The following is a 21,624-nucleotide window of genomic DNA, read 5'->3' as shown; positions in this document are numbered from 1 at the left end:
CAGGGGATCCTTCGAAGATGGAAGAGAGGTGAGAGGGACAGAGAGTTTGGGGTCAGAGCCTGGAGGGATGTGGCCACCAAATGAGCCGAGGAATGAGGGCAGGTTCTGGAAAAGGCAAGGAAAGGCTTCTCCACTGGAGCTTCCAGAAGGGATGCAGCCATGCCAGCCCAGCTTCCATTTCTGACCTCAAGAACTGTGAGATAGTAAACTGGTGCTGTTTTAAGCCAAATTTTAAGCCAAAATTTACCAAAAATTTAAGCCAAATTTACCAAAATTTACCAAAATTTAAGCCAAAAATTACCAAATTTATGGTAATATTTTTATAGCAGCGATCGGAAACGAACACACCAGGTTTGTTTCCTGATTGTTTTAGAAGTTGCTGGTGTGGTTGTTCTGCCCAGCGTTCTTCTCTTTGGCTTCTGAGTACCTCAGGTAGGCAGTTATTTTTCTCTTTGGCTACATGAGACTTGTCTGGTTGCTGTACACTTCTCAGCCGTAGGAATCCCACAGGTAGTAGCAAGGTGGGGGGCTCGGGCCCTGTGAGCCTCTGGCTCATGGTCTTAGTCACCCCAGCCTTGAGGACAGAGAGGCCCCAGCCCACGCACTCAGCTTCTTCTCTCCATTGCACTCTTGAGGTTGATGCTGAAATATACCTCTGAAAGTCTACATAGACCCAAACCCCAAGTCTTCCCAGATTGTCCACTCTCAGGACCTTGCCCCAGGGCTCTGGGGGCTCCTCAGTGGTGACCCAGCCCATTGGCAAGTGGAGTGCCTCTGGGCCTCCAGTTCTCTCGGCAGAACCCAAGGCCGGACACACATCCTGTGGGCCCTAAGTCCTGGCAGCCATGGGGGGCCATGCTATTCAGGCCGCCATGTTCCCAGAATCCCCCTGACACACTTAATCTCACTCCTCTGAATAGTCTTATGGGGATATGCACTATTATGGTCTCCATTTTCCGGATGAGGAAACTGAGGCCCCAGGGACTTAGTGCCCTGTTTGAGACCCAACACCTCTATCCACTGAGCCATAACCCTCTCCCAGTACTCCCTCTGAAAGGTCCGGTTGAATAAAATATGTCTTCAGGGCCACACTCATACACCCACCTGCCCCTGGAGCACCTGAGCCCATCCTAACCCCTGAACCTGGGGCTCCCCGCCCCTCACCATGCATTCTGCATATCCACGGTGGCTGCAACAACCATTTTGCTTGGCCATTTATAGCTACTGACTGCTCACACAAGTGTTTTAACGAAAATCCATGGTGTGTCTATTAGGTAGGGAAACATTTATTCTGGTGTTGTCAGAGAATCTTGGACAGAAAAGCTCTTCTTGACTGATCTGTGTGCATGTGCATGTGTGTGTAAGTGCGTGGGTGTGTGACCCGGCGTGTGCATGAATGCATGGATATGTTTTGTCTGTGCATGTGTGCACGTGCGTGTGTCCACTCTGGTGCGTGGGTCCACACGCCTGTGCACACACAGAAAAAACACACCTTTTGTTTTTAAAGATTCTGTTGGAAGATGCTCCTGGGTAATTCTGACCCATGTGTGACTGGAAAGAGGAAACAAATTTACATCTTTTCTTTCTTTTTTTTTTTTTTTTTTTTTTTTTTGTCGTGGCAATAAATGGTTCTGGGTTTGTGCCCTCAAAAATTGAATTTTGTTTTCCCTGAGAGGGGTGGTGAGTGATGCCTGCCTGGGCCTCATCTCCTTTCACCCCGCAGAAAGCCTCATACGGTCTTTTTATCATTCCCGCTTTATGTGCTGAGAGAGGTGAAGTCACTTGCCCAAGGTCACACAGGGCTCAGGTTCAAATGCAATTTTATCGGACTTCCCAGCCTGAGGGCTAAATCACTCCACTCTCTGGCCTCAAACCTTATCAGGTCAAATGGAGACATTCTAACAATCCCCACTCGGCCAGGAGGGCAAAGTCGGCCTTACTCCTTTATTAGTTTGTGCATGCCCCAGGGGCCAAGGATGTTGCCAGTTTTCTCCAGCAAAATCCGTGGGAGGTTCCGGCACATCAGAGCAACTGAGAACATATTGTGGACTGATCTTCCTGATAGGATCTCCTTCCTGGGTGGTGCTTGCTGGCCTTGCTCCCAAATCAGGATGACCCCGGGCACTGGCAGCTTCCGGGACTGGTTAGACAAAGGGTCTCCGCCCTGAACTCCCCACTGCTCCCCTTGCTTCTGGAATGAAATCCCCAGGTTGTGATCTGTTCCGCCCGCCTTGCTGGCTTCACTTTGTGACCCTGACCCCCCTCACTCGCTCAGCTTCAGCCACACAGGTCCTTCCGCCCCTCCCGTGAGGCTTTTCCTGTCCCTGTTACTAAGGGCACTCTCCCCCAGTCTCTGCTCAGAGTGGACCCCCGAGCTCACAGGCAGCTCTCCCCCCATCACTTTCAAACCTATGTAAGATTTGTTACTCCCTGAAATTATCCGGGTTATGCATTTCTTTACTTTTGCCCATCTACTCCTTACATAGTGTCACGTGTCATGTGTCATGAAGGCAGGGAGTTTGTCACTTGGCATCGGTCTCCCCTTACACTAGCACAGTGCCTAGCATCCCCATAAAGGGGGATGAATGCTGGAGACACAGGGGATAAGGTGGTCCCTGCCCCACAGCGTGTCTGGAAAGTTAATATGAGAATGAGACACGTGAACATGGGACTTGGCACATAGCAAGCGCTCGGTAAGTGAAGGTTGTTACTTCTTCAATCAACAAGTATTCATTGAGCAGCTGCTGTGTGCCAGTCACCAGCTAGGAGCCAGTGAGGAAAACCAAAAAGGACCCTGCTTTTCTGAGCTGACTGTTCACTGACACTGAACACAAAAAAATATGTGAATTACACAGTATGTCAGGAAGTGATCAGTGCTATGCAGAAAAACAAAGCGGAGAAGGGGTTCTGGAGGCCAGAGGGTGAGTGGCTATTTGAAAAAGGATGGTGGTGAGGTCTCACAGAGAAGGTGATATTTGAGCAAAGATCTGAGGGAGGGGAGGGAGAGTGCCTCGCAGATGTCTGATGGAAAAACTCTCCAGGCAGAGGGACCCAACCTCTCTTTGCAGGTGCAAAGGCCCTGGGGTGGGACCCTGATCCTGTTAGAGAATCATAAGGGTCTCCTCTCTCTCTGCTGTTTTCTTTCTCAAAATTGACAAGCACAAGTGTCTCCCGCCCAAGTGCTGCCGAAAGTGTGCATCTCTCCCTGTGACCCAGCCGCCTGCCTCTTTAACCTTGAATGCCTTTTTGGGTCTCATGTGTCACTGGGTGGCGAGTGAGCTCCCCTTACTTCAGAAGAACGGCATGGGATGGGGGGGCCTTAGGTGGTGTCCGCCTCACCTATTACTGCCAAAAGTGGTCATGGGGTTATTTTTAAACGTGGGGAGGAAGTATTTATTGTTCCCGGGCCGAGGAGAGCTGGGCAGCCTGTAGGATTCTTCTGGGGGAGCAGTGCTGTGTCCTTTCTACCATGGTGAGTAGCAAGGGCTCCTTGAGGTGTGATGCTGTGGAAGGGGGGAGGAAACACCACCTACAAGCAGAGGGCAGAGGGGAGGGGCAGAAAGCTGGCTCATGAGGGCCCCAGCCCCTGGTGGAAAAAGCAGTGCTTGCTGTGTGCGCACAGAGGAACCCCAATCAATGCCCCGATAAGCCACAAATAACAGCAGCTCCCAGGGACTCGCAAAAACAAAATAAGAGAGTTGGCTTTTTTATGGCTTGTCTACTGACCTCTCGAGGAATCAATAACTCCCAGGGCTTGCAAAATGGGATTGAACGCTTTTAAGGATCAAATTGTAATTCTTTTCTCTTGTTCGGGCAGCTGGGGAAAAGAATCTTTTTGTTTTCACCTTTTGAACTTGCAAATTTAAAACCTTTCTCCCTGTGTTGTTGGGTTAGGCGTCCCCCTCCCAAAGCAGGAAGCCCCCAAATCAGGGCCAGTGGAGGAGAATGGTTAGGGGCGCAGACTCTGGAGTCAGACTGCCCAAGTGCAGCTCTGGTCCTGCCTTTTCGTGCCTGTGTGACCTTGGGCAAGTGACCCAACCTCTCTGAGCCCCAGTTGACTCCCCAGTCAAATAGCTACAGTAATCAGAGAAGCGGGGTGGAGACAAATGTTAACTTGCTCTTCTCTTCACTGTTTGTGTGTGCAAGGACAGAACATTTAGAAAGGATATTTCACTGCCATTTGGATCAAAGGAGAACTGGGGAGGGGGAGCAGTGGGTTTTAACACCCTGAGAAAGTGTCATTTCATGTCGGCATTCCTCATGGGTTAGTGAGCCTGATGTTTTCCCTGTCCAATCAATTCTCCTTCTGCGCGTTACTGAACTTTTTTTGTGAAATGCATGGCAACAGAGGCAGCTGGATCCCGCCGGGGGCTGATCTGAAAGTGTTACCTCCTTCCCCGGAGACGGAGACGTACCCTCCCCTAGTTTGCAAAGGTGGTGCTGCAAACCCTCTGTCTCTGAGGATCCACCAGAATCAGGGTGGATTCTGGGTCCTCTTATCCCTCCAGTAGCATCATTTTTGAGATGAGAGTGGGCGTCAAACCCCCATTTCACAGATGAGCAGCTGAGGCTCACCCAGAGATGGGACCCGACTCCCAGCTTCTGACTCTTTTAATTAATGCTTCCCCCCCCCCCACCCCCCGCAGGCACCTAAGAAAGCCAAGAAGAGAGCAGAAGGTGCCAATTCCAACGTGTTCTCTATGTTTGAACAGACCCAGATCCAGGAATTTAAGGAGGTGGGTGCAGCTGTTGAATCGTACGCCCGGATGGAGATTCCCACCTGTCAAAGAGGACGTTCCCTCGTTCCACGTTCCCCGCAGGGACCTAGTGGTTAGAGGTTTTTATCATCCAAACAACCCCAAATTCACTCTCAACATGGGCATGAACCGTTTAAAGAAATTATTTTTAATAATTTTTGCCAATCTAAAAGTAAAGCGTATTTCTTGTTGAAAATGTTGGGGGAAATTTTCAGAAAAACACAAAGAAGAACATAAAAATGATCTACAATTCTATGACCCAGAAATAATCAGTTAGCGTTTTAATATTCGCCCTTCAAGTCACTTTTCGTATTACATGTATATACTTTTAAATTATTTTGCTATTTTTCCTTGAGCAATTCTGCATCCACATTTTCTATCAATTTACTGGAACCACTTCCCATGGTTGGATGTTACATGTGCTTAGAATGCTCTACCATTATACATAACACATCTTTGCTGGTTTCCTTGGGGTAAATTCCTAAAAGCAGAACTGTTGGGTCAAAGAACTTTAAAAAAGGAACTGAAAACAGCTAGAAGCACTGGCCCTCCAGAAATGTGGTACAAATACCGACTCCCAGCAGCCCCAAAAGGAAAAAGTGCCTTTCCCCCCACATCTCCATCAACATTGGGTATTAAGAGCCTAAAAATATTATTTCTGCCAAACTGAAAGATGAAAAAGAGCATCTCTTAGATTTTAAATTCTATAGCCGTCCATTGTCGAACGCGAGCAAGGTTGAAACCCTGTCACATTCAATGGGAGTGTGCCTTATTAAATAAACCTAAGTACCAATTAGGCCGAATTAAGCCACTGCCCGCAGGCTTGGAAGGATAGACTCTCAATGAATTTTCCAGCAGTCCCCGTGGCTCACACTGAGTCATCCACACTCCCACCTGGGCCTTCAGAGAAAGAGATGTTGAAGAGGCCAGTGTGTCCTGTATCAAAGGCGAAACCGTTCGGGGCTTCCAAATGGTACACAAACCCTTAACACCTTTTGCCCTTAGAGCACAGGAATGTCGTGTCCCCTAGGCCACCCGGGAAAGAAGAACTCCCACGATGAAATGTCATATCTGAACTCTGTCATATTTCTGTCATATTTGAAATCGTCACCTTCCCCTCCCTTCCCCCTCACCCTGCCCCAATCTCCAGAATGAGATCAGTTGCTGGGTGTGGGGTGTGGGGAGTGGGTGCAAATACTTTCAGGAACCAGCTACAAAGAACTCAAAAAACATGGAGATGATAAGTCATTTGTAAAATACCTGGGCATTTACAAAGCTCTTGGCGTCTCCGTGGGAGCCACCTGGGAAAGATAGCTGGCCCCATTTTATAGATAACTGGGCTTTGGTGAGGGGAGGGGGGCCGCTGATGAGACCCCAGGTATTAACTTGATTTTTTATTTTATTTTTTTATTTTTAGTTTTTAATCAAATAGTTGTTTATTTTTGAGAGAGAGTGTGTGTGTGTGCATGGGGGAGGGGCAGAGAGCTAGGGAGGCAGAATCCCAAGCAGGCTCTGCACTGTTAGCACAGAGCTGGACGTGGGGCTTGAACTCAAGAACCATGAGATCTTGACCTGAGTGGACATCAAGAGTTGAATGCTTACCCGACTAAGCCACCCAGGCGCCCCTAACTTGATTTTTTAAAGAACGACTTCATAGAGATATAACTCACACACCTTCAATTCACCTTTTTAAAACTACGTGTACAATTCAGTGGTTATTTGCTATAGTCACAGAACTATGCAGGCATCACCGCTAACTTCCCAACATTTCTATCACCCCATAAAGAAACCTCACACCAACCAGCAGTCACTACCTGTTCCCTTCTGCCACCTCCCCCCCCCCCCCCCACCTCAGGCCACCGCTGATCTATTCTCAGCTCCTACAAATTTGCCTGTTCTGGGCATTTTGTAGAAGCACATCGTACAGTATGTGGCCTTTTGCCCCTTGCTTCATACAGCGTCATGTGTCAGGGCTCATCTGGGCTGTAGCTGGCGTCAGGATCTCCTTCCTTTTTATTGCTGAGTTGTAATCCATCACATGGCTAGAACACATTCTGTGTAACCATCCACCAGTTGATGGACGTGTGGGCTGTTTCCAGGTTTGGGCCATTGTAAATAATGCTGCTGTGGACATTCAGGCACAGGTTTCCACGTGGATAGATTTTTCGGTTCTCTTGGGCAGATGCCCAGCAGTACGACTGCTGCATCATATGGTAACGCTATGCCTAACATTTTGAGGAACGGCCAGTTTCCAGCCTTTGACCCTTGATCTAATGTCCTTCGGTGCTCCTGAATCCCAGAACCCCATTTCCCCCAGTCCACAGCCTGATCTCTTGGTCTCGTCCCCTCAACTTCTCCTGGGCTGACCAGCCAACTGCCCCCTTCCACAGGCCTTCACCATCATGGACCAGAACAGGGATGGCTTCATCGACAAGAATGATTTGAGGGACACGTTTGCTGCTCTCGGTATGTCCCCCCTCTAGGCCTGCAGGAGCGTCTCCTTACCCCACCCTCCTGAGGAGTGGAAAGTGGGGCCACTGAAAAGGTCAAGAGCTTATCATTTTTCAGAGAAAGAGCTCAATCATGGTTGGCCTTTAAGACACACTTCAGAGGAAAAGCAAAGAAGTGTTTAGGCTCTGAGTGTCTTCACATATCTTTCATTTCTCTTTTAAACTGACTTGTTTTTTCTGTGATTTTGAATGCAATGCCAGCTCACAATAGAAAATTTGAGAAACTCAGAAAAGTATAAAACAAAAACCATTAGCCATTAGGTCGCATTCCACTGTAACATTTCCGCCTCTCAGTCTTTTCTAGGTACATTTGGTTTTTTTGTGGAATTTTTGTTGTTGTTGTTGTTTTGAGGTTGGAATTATTCTATTTGGGAGCCAGCTTTTTAAATTTAACATCTCAGTAGCGTAAGCATGAGTGTATGGAGATTTTTCAAAATACACACGTCCACCCTGCCACCACTCACCCCCCTCCACGCCTACTCCCAGAACTCAGGGCCACCATGAACAGCTGAGCAGGTTGCGCACTACACAGTTCGACAGATTACTATTCATGTTTGTGGCCACTGTACATTTTTATATTTAAAACATAAATTATCTTAAGAAGGGGTGACTTTTAAAAATGTGCACAAAGGTGCTATTTGGTCTCGTGGCAGAGGCTAGCACAGGCTCTATGAGAATCTCCGAGGTTGTGTGGGTTGCAGCCCTTCAAGGAAAAAGTTCCCTTCAAGGTGATTCTGATCTGTGTGCCACCTCCCACTGAGAAGGGATCATTTGTAATAGGAACATTTCCCATTTCAGTAAAAAGTTAAAATATCTGTTTAAAATGTTTGAGGTTCTGAAGACACTATTATAAAAAATAGCTAACCCCTCCCCACAATGGATGTTTGGGCTGTGTCCAGCTGTCTGGCTATTATAAATAACACTGTGGAGAACATCTTCTCATGGGACTCTTTGGCCCCACCCACTCCATCTCTGCTTGTCCCTTAGACTAGATTCCATGAAGCGGCATCAGGCGGGCAAATGCCAGAGTCCCGACAGCTGTTTCTTAGTGCAGGGGGCTCTGAGTGTGTATCTATCTCCTGCCCTAGGGCGTGTGAATGTGAAGAATGAAGAAATTGATGAAATGCTCAAGGAAGCTCCAGGTCCAATTAACTTTACTGTGTTCCTAACGATGTTTGGGGAGAAACTTAAGGGTAAGCTCATGTGTGTGTCTGTCTGTCTGGGTGTATGTGCATCTGCATTTGTGCACCTGTGTGTGTGTATCTTTACGTGTCTTCATCTTTGGGCATGAATTAAAGCACTAGGAGGGCACACGGGTGTTGGCAGAAGGTGAAGGCAGAGTAACATTGGGGGTGGGGAGGATAAAAGCAACAGCTAACATTGCTCTGAGGCTTAGCCTGAGCCAGACCCCATGCTACACACTTTGGATCCATGACCTCATTTGCCATCTAGGAGGTAGGTTCTGTTTTATCCCCTGTCTAAGGCTCAGAGATGGAAAGCCACTTGCTTGTGGCCACACAGCTAGCAAATGCTGGAGTCAGGATTCGAATCCCAGTCTTTCTGACTCTAGATCCACTTTTGACCTTGGGTTTGCTCAGAAATGACTGGATTCTCAGCCCACTCTTTCTAATTACCAAGGTTCAGTGCTCAGAGGAAGGCAGGGCCTTTCCTCCAAGCAAACCAGCCTTGCTCTGGCCCCTCCATCTTTGAAGGGGAGTTGGGCCCTGCCTCCTGGGGTACCGTGGGTTTTACAGCCACCCATAGCATGATGCAACCCTGCTTTCCGTTTCAGGGGCAGACCCCGAGGAGACCATTCTCAACGCATTCAAAGTGTTTGACCCCGAAGGCAAAGGGGTGCTCAAGGCTGATTAGTGAGTGGGATCTGTGGGGGAGGACGTGGGGGTTCCCTGCCGCCCACACACACACCTGGTGCCAACACCCGCTGTTCTCTTTTTGCAGCGTTCGGGAGATGCTGACCACACAGGCAGAGAGATTTTCCAAAGAGGAGGTAACAGCCCCTCGGACACACACTGCACCCCAGCTCCCGTGTCACCCTCTTTTCTAAAACACCCCTGGCCCCACACTCAGAGAGAACCTGCTACTGAGCCCCTATCTCATTTCGTTCTCTCAATCACACTATGAGGTAGGGACTACCAGCATTATTGTCATTTTATAGATGGGGAAACTGAGGCCCAGGGAAGTTAGTCACGGGCCTAAAAGGACAACACTAATGGCAAATGCTGGGGCCTGGAGTCCAACCCAGGTCTGTCTGACTCCAGGTCTAGAGAGGCCTGGTTAGAGACCTGGTGCTGGTTAGAGCACCAATTTCCTGATGGAGTGAGGGTGACCTGCAGGGTACCACGTACTGTCATGAAGGTTCTGCACTGCACAATTCTGGATGCCGTACTCATAAAATATATTGTGAAGTATATATTTATTGCAACCGTCGTCCAGCAGATGGCAGTAAAGTGTCTTGATATAATTCTTTTTTTAAGAAAACAGTATATATGACTTTTTTTGGCAGGGGGCAGTAATGTGCCTTGAAGAAGGGGCACTTTCGCTGCTAATTCATCAAAAGTCCTGTATCAATAAGCAATGGTCCTGTCGATATTATTAATGAACCTGAATCTATTTAAAATAGCCCCTTCTCAGGGTTGATTTCAACAGGTTTCACATTTCGCTAAAATTTTTATTTAGATTCTCTACCCCCCCCCCCCACTTCCCCCACCAAAACCCATGCAGTTAAAAGAGGCTGCCTTCACCTCCCACCAGCCTGGGGAGTTTGGACAAGCTCTTTGACCTCACGGTGCCTCACTCTCCTCATCTGTAAAGTGGGCAGTAATAAAACTTTCCTCGTAGCGTGCTGTGAGGATTAAACAAGTTGATACATGTGAAGTGCTAAAGCATGTGGAAAGCACAATATAAAGCGTTAGCTATTATTAGCCTAAATTAGTATCTTTAGTACTAAAAATATTTGTAGTATTTTTAAAAATAACTAGCTGATACTTTCTAAATGTGGAAATCGCACATTAAAAGCCTAGAGTTCTAGTTTCCCTCAAAGACTAAGTTCCCTCAGTCTGCCCCCCCCCCCGCCCCCACAGCCGGCTCTGAGCCATGGGCACCTCTGGAGGTAGCTTGTGTGTCTGTGTTTCCCCACAGTCCCCACCAGCCCCCCTGCTCCCCTGCAGAGCCTGCCTAGCTCCTTTGCAACCCGAGTCTGCGATCCCTGCTTTACCTGCGGCAGGCTGGATTCCCAGGAACATCCCTATAGGATGGCCCTTGGGGTCAGCCTTGCAGAAGAAAGAGCAAGGAAGGGCAAGGAAGCAGGGAGGCATGGAGGGAGATGCTGAACTTCAACTCAGGCCCTGAGAGTGTGTTGGCTCCCCACCCCCTGCCCTGCAGGGAGCCCTGGAGCTAGAATACCCTTGGAGGAGTTCCCACGTTAGGCCTCACATTGATCAGTCGGCCGTGGGCTGCCCCAGGTGGACCGTGACCTTGGGGCTGGCAGCTCTCCACGGCAGCTGAGCAACAAGGCCTTCCTGGAGAGGGACCCGAGTGTCGTGTCCCCATGTCCACCGCACCCCTACTGCCTCTGCTCTGGGACCCTCCTCTCTCACTTGCCCTCCTGTCCCCCTCAGCATGTGTTGCTGGTTCTTTGCAGATGGACCAGATGTTCGCTGCCTTCCCCCCTGATGTGACTGGCAATTTGGACTATAAGAACCTGGTGCACATCATCACCCACGGAGAAGAGAAGGACTGAGAGGGGCTCATCACCCAACCCCGGGCTTGTCTTTGGTGGGGAGGTGGTCCCTGCCCTCCTCTCACTTTGCCCAGTAATGCTGCCGTCCCTGCTCCTGGCCTGTTAGCTGTGTGGCTGCTTCATCATCCACCTCCATCGTCTTTGCAGCCCCAGTGGTTGCAAGATGCTACGTAGCCACACGTCCTACAGATGGAAAACCACCCAGAAGCTGTGTTCAAATAAACAGGAGGTTGTGTGTGTGTTCGTGGTGTTTCTCTGACAGACGTGCCTTGAGTGAGGAAGGTCCTTTGCTAGTTCCCGTGAAGGCAGGGTATGAGCGAGTGATGTCCCTGCTGTCATTATTATTGAATCCTAGTGACTCTTTATTGGAAACAGACCTTCACAGCCACTTAGGAATACTTCTGTCAAGGGCCACAATTTATTGGAATGGCAACTAGAGGACCACAGCCCTTTCTCGCAGAGAGTTCAAGCATTGGTAGAGCCTAGCTCCCATGACATCCTTTCCTTTAGGAAACATTACATCGGAATGTTTCTCCCATAGATGTGCTCAGCCAGGCCCCATGATAAATTAAGAGGAAGAGGCCTCACGTTCATGCTAAGAATACGGCTAATTTAGCAAAAACTCATATCTGTTAACTGTAAGAGGCTAATTTCTAATTTCAGATAAAGGAGCGCCATCTCAGGGGGCGCTCGGGAGCCGTGGTGACCTCATATAACTCTTGCCTCCTGTGTCCCCGTGCCTCCGTGTCCCACAGTGGCTCCCAGCACCCTAATCTAGTCTCTTAGTAATGAGTGTGGGGAGACACTGAGGTTAAAGAACAAAACATTTATTCTCTCTGGTACAAATGTAGCCCCCTGAACCTCAGACCATAACTTCTTGGGCCTCAGATCATCCCCCCTTTCCAGGATGCTGTCTCAGTGTAAGTCCCTGTTTCGAAACTCTTTCGCAGTGTAGTTGCTGAGCACGAGCTGCCGAAGGCTGCTGTGGTCCAGGGGCTGGTCCACTGCATCAAAGACAGGACTCGTGTGAGGAGTCCGGAAACCAAACCCAGCAAGGGGTGGGGGTGGGGAGCTTCCCTCCCAGGGACAGTGCCTCTCTGCCCCGTTCATGGATACCCAAGGCATGGTTGTCCAAGCCTGATTTGGGGTCCCTCCACAGTGCTGGGGGTGGAGTTGAATATTCTCGAGGTTCAGGGAGGAGGCGCATCGGCAGAGATGTACTGCACAGGGATGCCCAGATGATAACTGTTTTTTTCTCCCAGAGGAGTATGTGAAGTTGAGTCTAGTTTAACATCAAGGAGACAGGGCCACCATGTGCTGTTGTTCAGGATGTAGACTGAACAAAGATATCTAGTGGAGACAGGTGAATGGATGGGCTGAAATCCAGCCCTCACCCGACTTGATTGCCAAATCATGTCCATACAGAAGGGGCACCTTAATTAACTTGTCCAGAGTGCCTCTTCTAATTCATACATATGAGCCACAGAGACTAATGAGCTAAGAGAACCCAGTGTTAATCAACATTGCCTTGAGCAGAAGTGAAGACATCATCCGCAAGTTCTTGACTGGGTGAGGGTAGCATTACCAGCATCTGTGCCCTGCCACCCTCCTCTTTTAGGAATGAAAGGGCAAAGGGAAGGTGTGCAAAGGTGAGTAACACCAGACCCAGCTGTCACTCCTGCCAAGTTTCAGTTGCCCCGATTCAATCAAACTGGAGGGGTGTGTGTGTGTGTGTGTGTGTGTGTGTGTGTGTGTGTGTGTGTCGGTGATCCTTCCTCACTCCTCCCCCTCCATCTCTGACACACCTGCACGCTTGAAGCCCTGCTTAGAGAGCTGTGGCAGCTTTTCTTTTTTAATCTAGTTTTCTCTAATTCCTAAAGTTGCTCAGGACCATTGGAAAAGAACAATTTAAACAATACAGAATTGTTTAACTTAGAAAGGCAAACGTCTGTAAATCGCCACCTCGAGAAACACCCACCACAAGTCAGCCTATAGATCCTTTGTTTTTGTATGCATAATCAAGACCCCGTCTTCCTTGCTTCCCTCTCAACCTCCCTCCCTCCTCCTCCTCCTCCTCCTCTCTCATTATACACAGTTCTTTCCCTATTATACATCGGGGTTGTCAAGGGCTGTCTTGTGCTTTGTAGGATTTCTAGCAGCTTCCCTGGCCACTAGATGCCAGCAGTACCCCTTACCTCCCAGGTGTGACAACCAAAAATATCTCCAGACATGGCTCAAAGTCCCCTGGATACTATAGGATATAGGATTATATCCTATAATCCATATATCATTACACATATATAATTTATATATAAATTATAAGTTTGAGAGTGTGTGTGTATGTGTGTGTGTGTGAAAAAGAGAGAGAGAGAGAGAGAGAAAGAGACAGAGAGAGAGAGAGAGGGAGAGTTTATAGTGACCCACTGCACTCTTGTCTGTGTCTGCACAGTAAGCCTGTTGCACAGATGGGTGACCCGTAATTCACGTAACAAGTCTCCAATGGGTGAGCGTTTCAGTAGTGTCCAGTTCGGGGCTGCAGTGAACATGGCCCTACTTTCATCCTTGAACCTTGAATAAATGTTTCTTGGAGGACCAATCTGCACAGGCGAGGCGACGGGCTTCACAGGTGTATCTGTGTCCCAGGCTTGCCACACATGTGGCAACTGCCCTCCAAAACCCAGGCGGGGCCAATTTTCTCCCCGCCCCCAGAGAGAAGGGCTGCTTCCCCGGGTGAAGGGAGTGTCAGGAGGGAAGATTGACAACCTGGCCACAGGGGCCGCAGTTAGGCATCTGGCTTCCAGGGAACCAAGCCGCAGCTGCCTCAACCATGAGGTTGCAGGACGCGGTTGGGGTGGGGCAAGAACGGCCATGGGTGGAGACAGACTCAGGGGCATAAGGTTAGGGTGAGAGACGGGCCTAGGGAATCTTGTGTGTCTGCAACTTGCCAATTTGTAAACTTAAGCATTTTAAGGTTCATTTTAAATGGTCACAAAGTAGTGATTGAAAAAAATATCCAGGATCACTAAACGTCAGGATCTGTGGCTAGGTCATGGCACTGTAGAGGGAAGCATCACCAGGCAAAACAAGTCAAGGGACCACAGCCATGATGGAACCCAATGGAACGGGTGGGCCTACGAGACTCACAAGGGGAAACTGAGGCTCAGCACTGCAGACTCTCTGTGGCACAGGTCTCCTAGCAACCTGTGCAGATTGGGGGAGAAAGAGAACTCACCTTCATCCAACCTGTCGCTGAAGGGGTCAGCCCCAAGCACCGGGGGGATGACTTTGATGGGTTCCGTAGGCTTGAGGAGGGAAGAGCCGCCCCAGAAAGGGTTGATGAAGGGCGGCGGCATCTCGGTCTCTGCCCCTTCCATATCCAGGATCCGTCTGTGGGACTCCAGCAGCAGGAGGTCATTGGTCTTCTCCTCAATGACGGCTGAAAGAAAGTCAACCAGAACCAAGATGGCGGCCAAGAGACCTGGTTCCCAGGAATTGGGGGTGGTGCCCCCACCCCCCTGTAGGCTGGAGAAGAAGGGAAAGAACAGAGAGCGGGAACATCCTCTAAGGATGAGGGCTTTCTCTTGGGTTACACCGTGCGTTCTCCAGAGGGCACTCTCCGCAAGAGGGCAATAGTTGGTTTTTGAGACGCAAAAAAAAAAAAAAAAATCTGACTTTATAACATAAAACGTATACATACAGAACATAAACAACTATAGCTTATATCTACAGTGTTAAAATTTCATGAGGAGGACAATTAGGAAAAGAATGTCTAAAAAGACTCTCTAGGAGGCAATAATGAAAAGACGGTTGAGAAACAGTGGGTTACACTAACAATTGGGAGCCACAGGCAGCCTCTTAAACTACTGATGTTTCCCCTGCACGCTCTGTCCCAGGCTTCCAGACCTGCGCTCATGCTGTTCCTTCTGCCTAGAATGCCTTTCCCTACACCCCTCCCTGAATAACCCCTACTGGCGTTTTGAGACTTGGGTCAGGCCTCTGCCACCTGCGGGAATGTTTTTCTGACCTGTCTAGTCCGGGGGAGCTCCCCTATCCTGCTGTGGGTCAGAGCCCTGTGCATTCACTGGAGTTGTGTGTTCAACCACCCACTCTACCAATGAGTATTGGATGCCTACCATGCCAGGCACACAGCTGGATGCTGCGATGCAAGGAGGAGAAACAAAACAACAACAGTAAAAACAAAGATACAATCTCGGCCCGAGGAAGCTCATAAGCCTCAGTGTATAGGAGGAAGACGGACAAAAGGACAAATTCGACAGGTAAACAGAAAAGCACACGCTTCCCTTGCTTTCCAGATGCTCGTTATCTAGACTCAGTAACTCCTGGATCTGGAGAATGTTTTAAATGAACCTCGTGCTACCTGTACTGTTGCCATTCTTTCTGAAAATCAGATACCAAAAATATTTGCATCTGGCACTTGCTATCAGATCTCGAAAACTTCATAGATTCACAGAGTGAGAGCTACTTGTACATGGAAACAAACTGGATGGATGTTACATAAAAGGACTGCCATGAATGGGAACAATAGCATGTGTGGAGGGGACACCAACCTCAGATGAGGCAGTGGAGGGAAGCCCGGCTAGGGAGAGGACATTTAAACTGAGATCTGAGAATGAGAAGGAACTCAGCCTGTGCAAAGGCCCTGAGGTGGGAATGTGTTGAGGGGAGGGTTGGAAGAATCCATAGAATAGTGTGACTTGTGAGAGAGCAGGACACGAGGACATGACAAATGTGAGTAGGGGCCAGGCTGTGTAGACGTAATAGGGTGTGGGCAGGAAAGAGTTAACACAGGAGTCCTGATTACTCTCCCCGGAAAGACCAGCTTGCCAGGTTGGCCTGAGGCTGACATCAGGGAACTTGGATTTCAGGAAGGTTCCCATCCTCACTAAATGATAATAGAGGCTCAGTGCCCCTAACCTGTATGTATAAAACATGTTTATGCTAAGTAACTGCTTTATTTTTTTCAAAACCCTGGGCACAGCCTCTCTAATGAGCTCGCCTGGTTGGTAACATTTCACTTATGTCATCACAACTCAATGCTGGGGGAACTAAGTGCATCCTGTGTGACCCCTCTGGATGAGGAACCCTTGGAAGCTTGCTCCTGGCTTCCTCCAGACTTCACCCCATGCCCGTTTTCCTCTTGCTGATTTTGCTTTGATCCTTTTGCTACAGCAAATAAAGCCCAGAGTGCCACTATAGGCTGAGTCTGTGAGCCGTCCTAGCAAATCACTGAACCTGGCACGAGGGGGTGATTGGGAAATCCCCAAACACGGAGCGTATTAAGAACCTTAGGTATTATTCTAAAAGCAAGCCATTCGCTCCAAATTGTGATGATCTCTGGAGGTACCTCCCTCCTTCTCTATCCTGAGCTAAGGGCCTATGGCCAGAAATGTGTGTTCTAGTTGACAGGCATTTACTACAGGCCAAGCACTGCTCTGAGCACTTTATTTCTTCCTTTCCGATCCGTATGCTTTTCAATTCTTTTTCTTGCCTTACTGCATTGTTTAGGACCACCACGATGATACTGAATAGGAACAATGAGAGCAGACATTCTTGCCTTGTTCCTGATCTTAGAGGAAAAACATTCAGTTTTTTACCCTTAAGCGTGAGGTTAGCTGTGTTTTGTAGATACCGTTCAAAGTTGAGAGTTTCCTTCCAGCTCTAGTTTGCTAAGAGTTTTTATCTGAATGGATGTTGAATTTGTCAAGTGCTTTTTCTGCATCTATTAATACGATCATATAGCTTTACTCTAAGAACTATTAATTTATTTAAACTTCCCAACAACCTTATGAGGTAGATATTAGTTTACTCCTCATTTTTTTTGGGGGGGGGGGTGGACACAGCTAGTAAGAGTAGAACCAGGATTGGAGCCCAGGCAGGCTGGAGTTATAGGCCACGTTTCATCACCGGGCTCAATGCCACCCAAAGAACAAGTCCTCGTGACTGCTCACAGAAAGTTCCGGAAATAGTTCTTAAAGGCCCAACAAGCCCCCCACTCCCTTGACTCACCAAAGTACTGTGGAAGGTTGGTGTCATTGATTTTCCCTGTCTCCCCTAAGTGCCCCAGGATCTTGGTGGCATCACAATTTATCTTTTTAAACAGACTCTCCACCGAGTTCTTGAGATGCTCCAAGGTCTTGCTGAGTTCCTTGTAGCTGTTCTCATACATGTCTGCCTCCTCCGTGGTCTTCTTCAGTTTCTCCTGGTGACAGACCACAATTCCCACCCAAGATCAGCCAGGCTGCACCCTGGGCTCCGCCCACCCATAAGGACTTTCAGTGGGGATGGGGGTTTGGGACCCCTTGGAACCAGAGCCTCTGAACTACAGATTTTCAGACCTCTGAGGGGATACAAAATCAAAGTACTAAGCCTTAATCAGCATTCTAAAGAAAGTAAATAGAAAAGAAAGGAAAAGAAAATACTAATATACACTGCAGGTAATGAGGGTAAATATTGTTAAATCTAAGTTTTGTTTCACCTACATGTATGTACATGTGTCTACATGTGTATGGGATTACAACATTTTTTAAAAGCTGGTGATTCATTTTTTAAAAGTGGCCCACAGAAAGGAGTACATTTTACAATGAAGCCTAATTCATAGTATACAATGTAAATATACATACGGGTGTGGGTGTGTGTTTAAATAGATTATCTAATCAAATGACATAAATGCTTCACAGATCAATATTCTTATTGTGTGTTCTCATATTTTCTATTGTTCTGTTTCATTATTTTTGAAGGCTGGTTCAATCCAACAAACTGATTTTACCACTCACTGGTTAATACACATTGCTCTGGTCCAGTGGTTCTCAAAGTGGGGTCCCTGGGCGACCAGGAGCATCAGCTTCATCAGGGAACTTGCTAGAAGTGCAAATTCTTGGGCTCCAGTCCAGACCCCGAATCAGAGGCTCTGGGGGTGGGCCTGGCAATGTGTGTTTTAATGAACCTCCAGGTGATTCTGATGCACGGTAAAGTCTGAGAACCCCTGCGAGTCCATTGGGTCGCAATCTTGGCTTCACGTTACTTTCACTTGGGACCTTCAAAACATCTGCTGCCCTGACCCCAGCCTCAGAGGTTCAGATGGTTTGGTCTGGCGTGCGGCCTGGGCATCCGAGGTGAATCTGACTTGCAACCCTGGGCTGAGAATCCCTGCTCTTGGGTTGAGAGCTTCCAGTCACTTCCTGACTCTCCCTCTGAGCTCTCAGCTTGCTAAGGTGAACTGGGCCCAGTGAGGACTGCCCATTCCCCTGTGGCTCCTGCCTCGTCCCAAATAACAATCCCAAGGGGTCCGTCCTATCCATACCCCCATTTTCCAGGTGAGGAAACTGAGGCTCTGAAGCACACAACCAGGAGAGGGAAGCCAAGATCCGAACTGTCACTCGACCATCACACCGGGCAGCTTCCTCTGTCTGGCTCCCAGGGCTGAGTTTCCCCATATGACAGCAAGAGCTGCCCTCTCATTCTAGAGGCACGTTAGGAGATCACGTGGTCAAACAAACAAAAAGCCTGACGTGGCTGTGATAACATGTGTCCAGCACCTTACACATCATCTCAACACAGCCTCACAACTGCTACAGATTTCAGGTGAGGAAAACAGAAGGTCAGAGGTCAGAGAAGAAAGGCGAACTTGTGTTTAGCTTCCTTGTATGGAGTGGTCTACGTACCTGACCTTGGGTTCATTTCTTGAGCAATTATTTAGTACCAAGGTGAGGTGATTGTGAGGTTTTACTGATTTACATCACGAACAACAATGATAGCTACACTCAAAATTCTCTGCTCTGCCATGTGCTCAGTGTGCACATGCATGACTTACCTCAAACTTCACAGTCCACTGAAGTGAAGATGATTATTATCTCCATATTAAAGGTGAGAAAACAGAGGCTCAGAGAGGTTAAGTCAGTTTCTCAAAGTCACACAGCTAGGAAGTGACTTTTCTGAGAGTCATACCCAAGCGTTTGTTCCCAGGTCCTGGTTGCTTAACTCCCATGCAAAACCCTCCCGTTAAGGGGCAGGTGCTCCCACTTCTCTCAGAGGGGCAAGAGAGGATGAAAGGGAAGATGTGAGGAAAGTCTCCAGGAATAGAGCAGAGGGAAATGATCTTTAGCAGGGGGTAAGGGAAAAAAAGGCCCTTGTAATTCCATTGCTATTAAGACAAATTCTCCTGCTTGGAGTATTTGCTTTGAACTGAGGCCCCCAGAAGTCATGCTGCAGCCAAGGGAACAAAGACGGGATGAAAAGACTTCAGACGTGGGGGAGACGCTGGGGCCTGCCTGGTCGGCCTCCCCAAGGTGCCCCTCTTTAGGCCTTCAAAACCCAGAGGTGCAGAGCCTCACCAGTCCCAACCCCAAGGAAGCATCTGGACGACACTGGGTGGCCGTGAGCCACTGGGGACGTGGGGCCCCAATCATGTGCTCAGCTTGAGGAGGGTCTCCTTGGACTTGGACCCTGCCCGAAGCATCATTCCCCATATCTGGGCTCCTGAGACAGGCCTCTCGGAGCCAGAGCCGCAGAATGGTGCCTTGTGCTTTGCCGCCCCCCAGTGGCCCATTGGAGAATGGCACTGCCATCCCTGTCTAACCAGATGGATGCCAACAAAGAAAATACGCCACAAAGAAGGAAAGGAAAATGATCCAGGACTGCAGTTCCTGGGTCAGGGACTGTTGGATTACAACAGGGCTGTGCAAACTCTCTGGGTTCATATCTTTGTCAGGTGTTTGCTATCTATTCTCCCGTTACGCCTTAATAACAAACTCCTGATTGTATTTGGGGCGGCAATGTGCCCAGCTGAAAATTATATTTCCAAGCCTCCTTTGCAATAGGGATGGCCAGCAAGATGTAAGTGCAGAAGTCACTGGCTGAGTCTTCACAGAAATAACTTTTAAGGTAGTGGGAACGATATTTTTGCCTCCCCCACTTTCTTCCTGAATGGAACATATAAGTGATGTCTGGATCATCAGCAGTCACAATACAACCATGAGACATCCCTGGGAAAATAAGCCACACGCTGAAGATGGCAAACAGGAGGAGCCTGGGTTACTGATGACATCATGACCTGAAGTACCTATCTCCAAATGTATTTAACAAAATAAATACTTCTACCTTGCTTAGGCCACTGCTGCTTTGGTTCCTGGTGATTGGCAACTAAATACAATGCAAAGCTCAAATACAGCATCCCAGCTCCAAGGTATTAGTCAAATGACTTTACCTCTCTGAGTCTCAGTTTCTCATCTGTAAAATGTAGAGACCACAGCACCTAACCCACAGGGCTGTTGTGAGGATTAAATGAGATAATACACGCAAAGCACTTAGCCCAGTACCTGGTACATAGTAAATGCTCAACAAATGTTCATAATAACTGTTATTGACAACAGGCCACAGCCAGGACAAGGGGGAGAGAGAAAAAAGTTACTGAGGCAGAGCTCTGTCTGGAATTTGCCAGTCTGGGATGAAATTATAGGCACAAGTGCCTGGGCTATGCTCCCTGAAGTCCGGGAGTCTTTAAAGCAGACAAAGGGCCTATAAGGGACAAAATTCTACAGGCACATCTGTAGCAGAGGCTGCCCATGACAAAGGGTCAGGACATGTCAAGACATGAGCCAGGCCAGTTCGGTCTCATGGGGCAGATATCATACTCCTCCTGAGGGCCGCCTGACAGGCTGCATGACAGACAGGCAGACAACAGAGACTCCCACGTCCCTCCCTCCCCACCGTGGTCTTACCTCCATCTGTCTCAGGACAGAGCAGTTGTCATCATGGGATGATTTCTGCTGGGATTGCAAGAGGATGATCTCATTCTGTTCACGAGAGAACCAGACCATAAGGACAAGTGCGTGCTCCCCTCCCCACCACACCTGAAACCATGCCTGTGCCTTGAGACGATGATGAGGATCTAAATTATCTGTTTCAAGGAGCCCCCAAACCCCTGGGCCCCACTTAAGCCCATGGAGGTTCTTTCTGATGTTTCTTTTTAATGTTTTATTTATTTTTGAGACAGAGAGAGACAGAGTGTGAGTGGAGGAGGGTCAGAGGGAGAGGGAGACACAGAATTGGAAGCAGGCTGCAGCCTCTGAGCTGTCAGCACAGAGCCCGACGCGGGGCTGGAACTCACAAACCGCGAGATCATGACCTGAGCCAAAGTCGGACGCTTAACCGACTGAGCCACCCAGGCGCCCCTGATGTTTCTTAATTAGAAGGATGAGGGCGTGGGAGGGCGGGTGGTTCATCCATTCTGAAGAACGGTCTAGAACAGCAGTCAATAGAACCGTGATGGTGGCAATGTTCTCTCTGCAACACCCAGCCCTGCAGACACTAGCCACTTGTGGGTATTGAGCACTTGAAGTGTGGTAGTGCCACCGAGGAACTAAACCTTAATTTTACGTAATTTAAACTTACATTGCCATGGGTGGCTTGTGGCTACTGTAATGGATGTAACGTAAAGGCAGCTCCAGAGCAGAGGTTATCAAAGTCCAGCATGAATCAGAATCACCTGGAGGTTCGTGAAAACACAGACTGCTGGGCCCCTCTCCCAGAGGTTCTGGTTCGGTAGGTCTGGGTGGGGCCCAAGACTGTGCATTTCTCG

At 48.6% G+C, this 21,624-nt stretch overlaps 2 protein-coding genes across 2 annotated transcripts in view; one reads left to right on the top strand and one right to left on the bottom strand.

The window, feature by feature from the left end:
- The first annotated feature begins 3,402 nt into the window (after window positions 1-3,402).
- Window positions 3,403-11,266, top strand: MYL2 (myosin light chain 2). Its single transcript, XM_015063749.3, has 7 exons — window positions 3,403-3,472; window positions 4,647-4,736; window positions 7,148-7,223; window positions 8,356-8,460; window positions 9,060-9,138; window positions 9,227-9,275; window positions 10,929-11,266. Exons 1-7 carry the CDS (start codon window positions 3,470-3,472, stop codon window positions 11,025-11,027), a joined length of 501 nt encoding a protein of 166 aa, XP_014919235.1. The 5' UTR covers window positions 3,403-3,469; the 3' UTR covers window positions 11,028-11,266.
- CCDC63 (coiled-coil domain containing 63) overlaps window positions 10,982-21,624 on the bottom strand; it is a 36,629-nt gene continuing 25,986 nt past the window's right edge. Inside the window, exons 10-13 of the mRNA XM_027043936.2 lie at window positions 20,765-20,839; window positions 17,055-17,247; window positions 14,260-14,463; window positions 10,982-12,031 (exon numbers count right to left, since the gene is read on the bottom strand). Coding sequence (XP_026899737.1) covers window positions 11,943-12,031; window positions 14,260-14,463; window positions 17,055-17,247; window positions 20,765-20,839 — 561 coding nt within the window. The 3' untranslated portion in view covers window positions 10,982-11,942. The remainder of the gene's footprint in view (window positions 12,032-14,259; window positions 14,464-17,054; window positions 17,248-20,764; window positions 20,840-21,624) is intronic.

This window comes from Acinonyx jubatus, chromosome D3 (genome assembly GCF_027475565.1).
Source record: "Acinonyx jubatus isolate Ajub_Pintada_27869175 chromosome D3, VMU_Ajub_asm_v1.0, whole genome shotgun sequence".
NCBI lineage: Eukaryota > Metazoa > Chordata > Mammalia > Carnivora > Felidae > Acinonyx > Acinonyx jubatus.
This window is presented reverse-complemented; position numbering and strand designations above follow the sequence as displayed.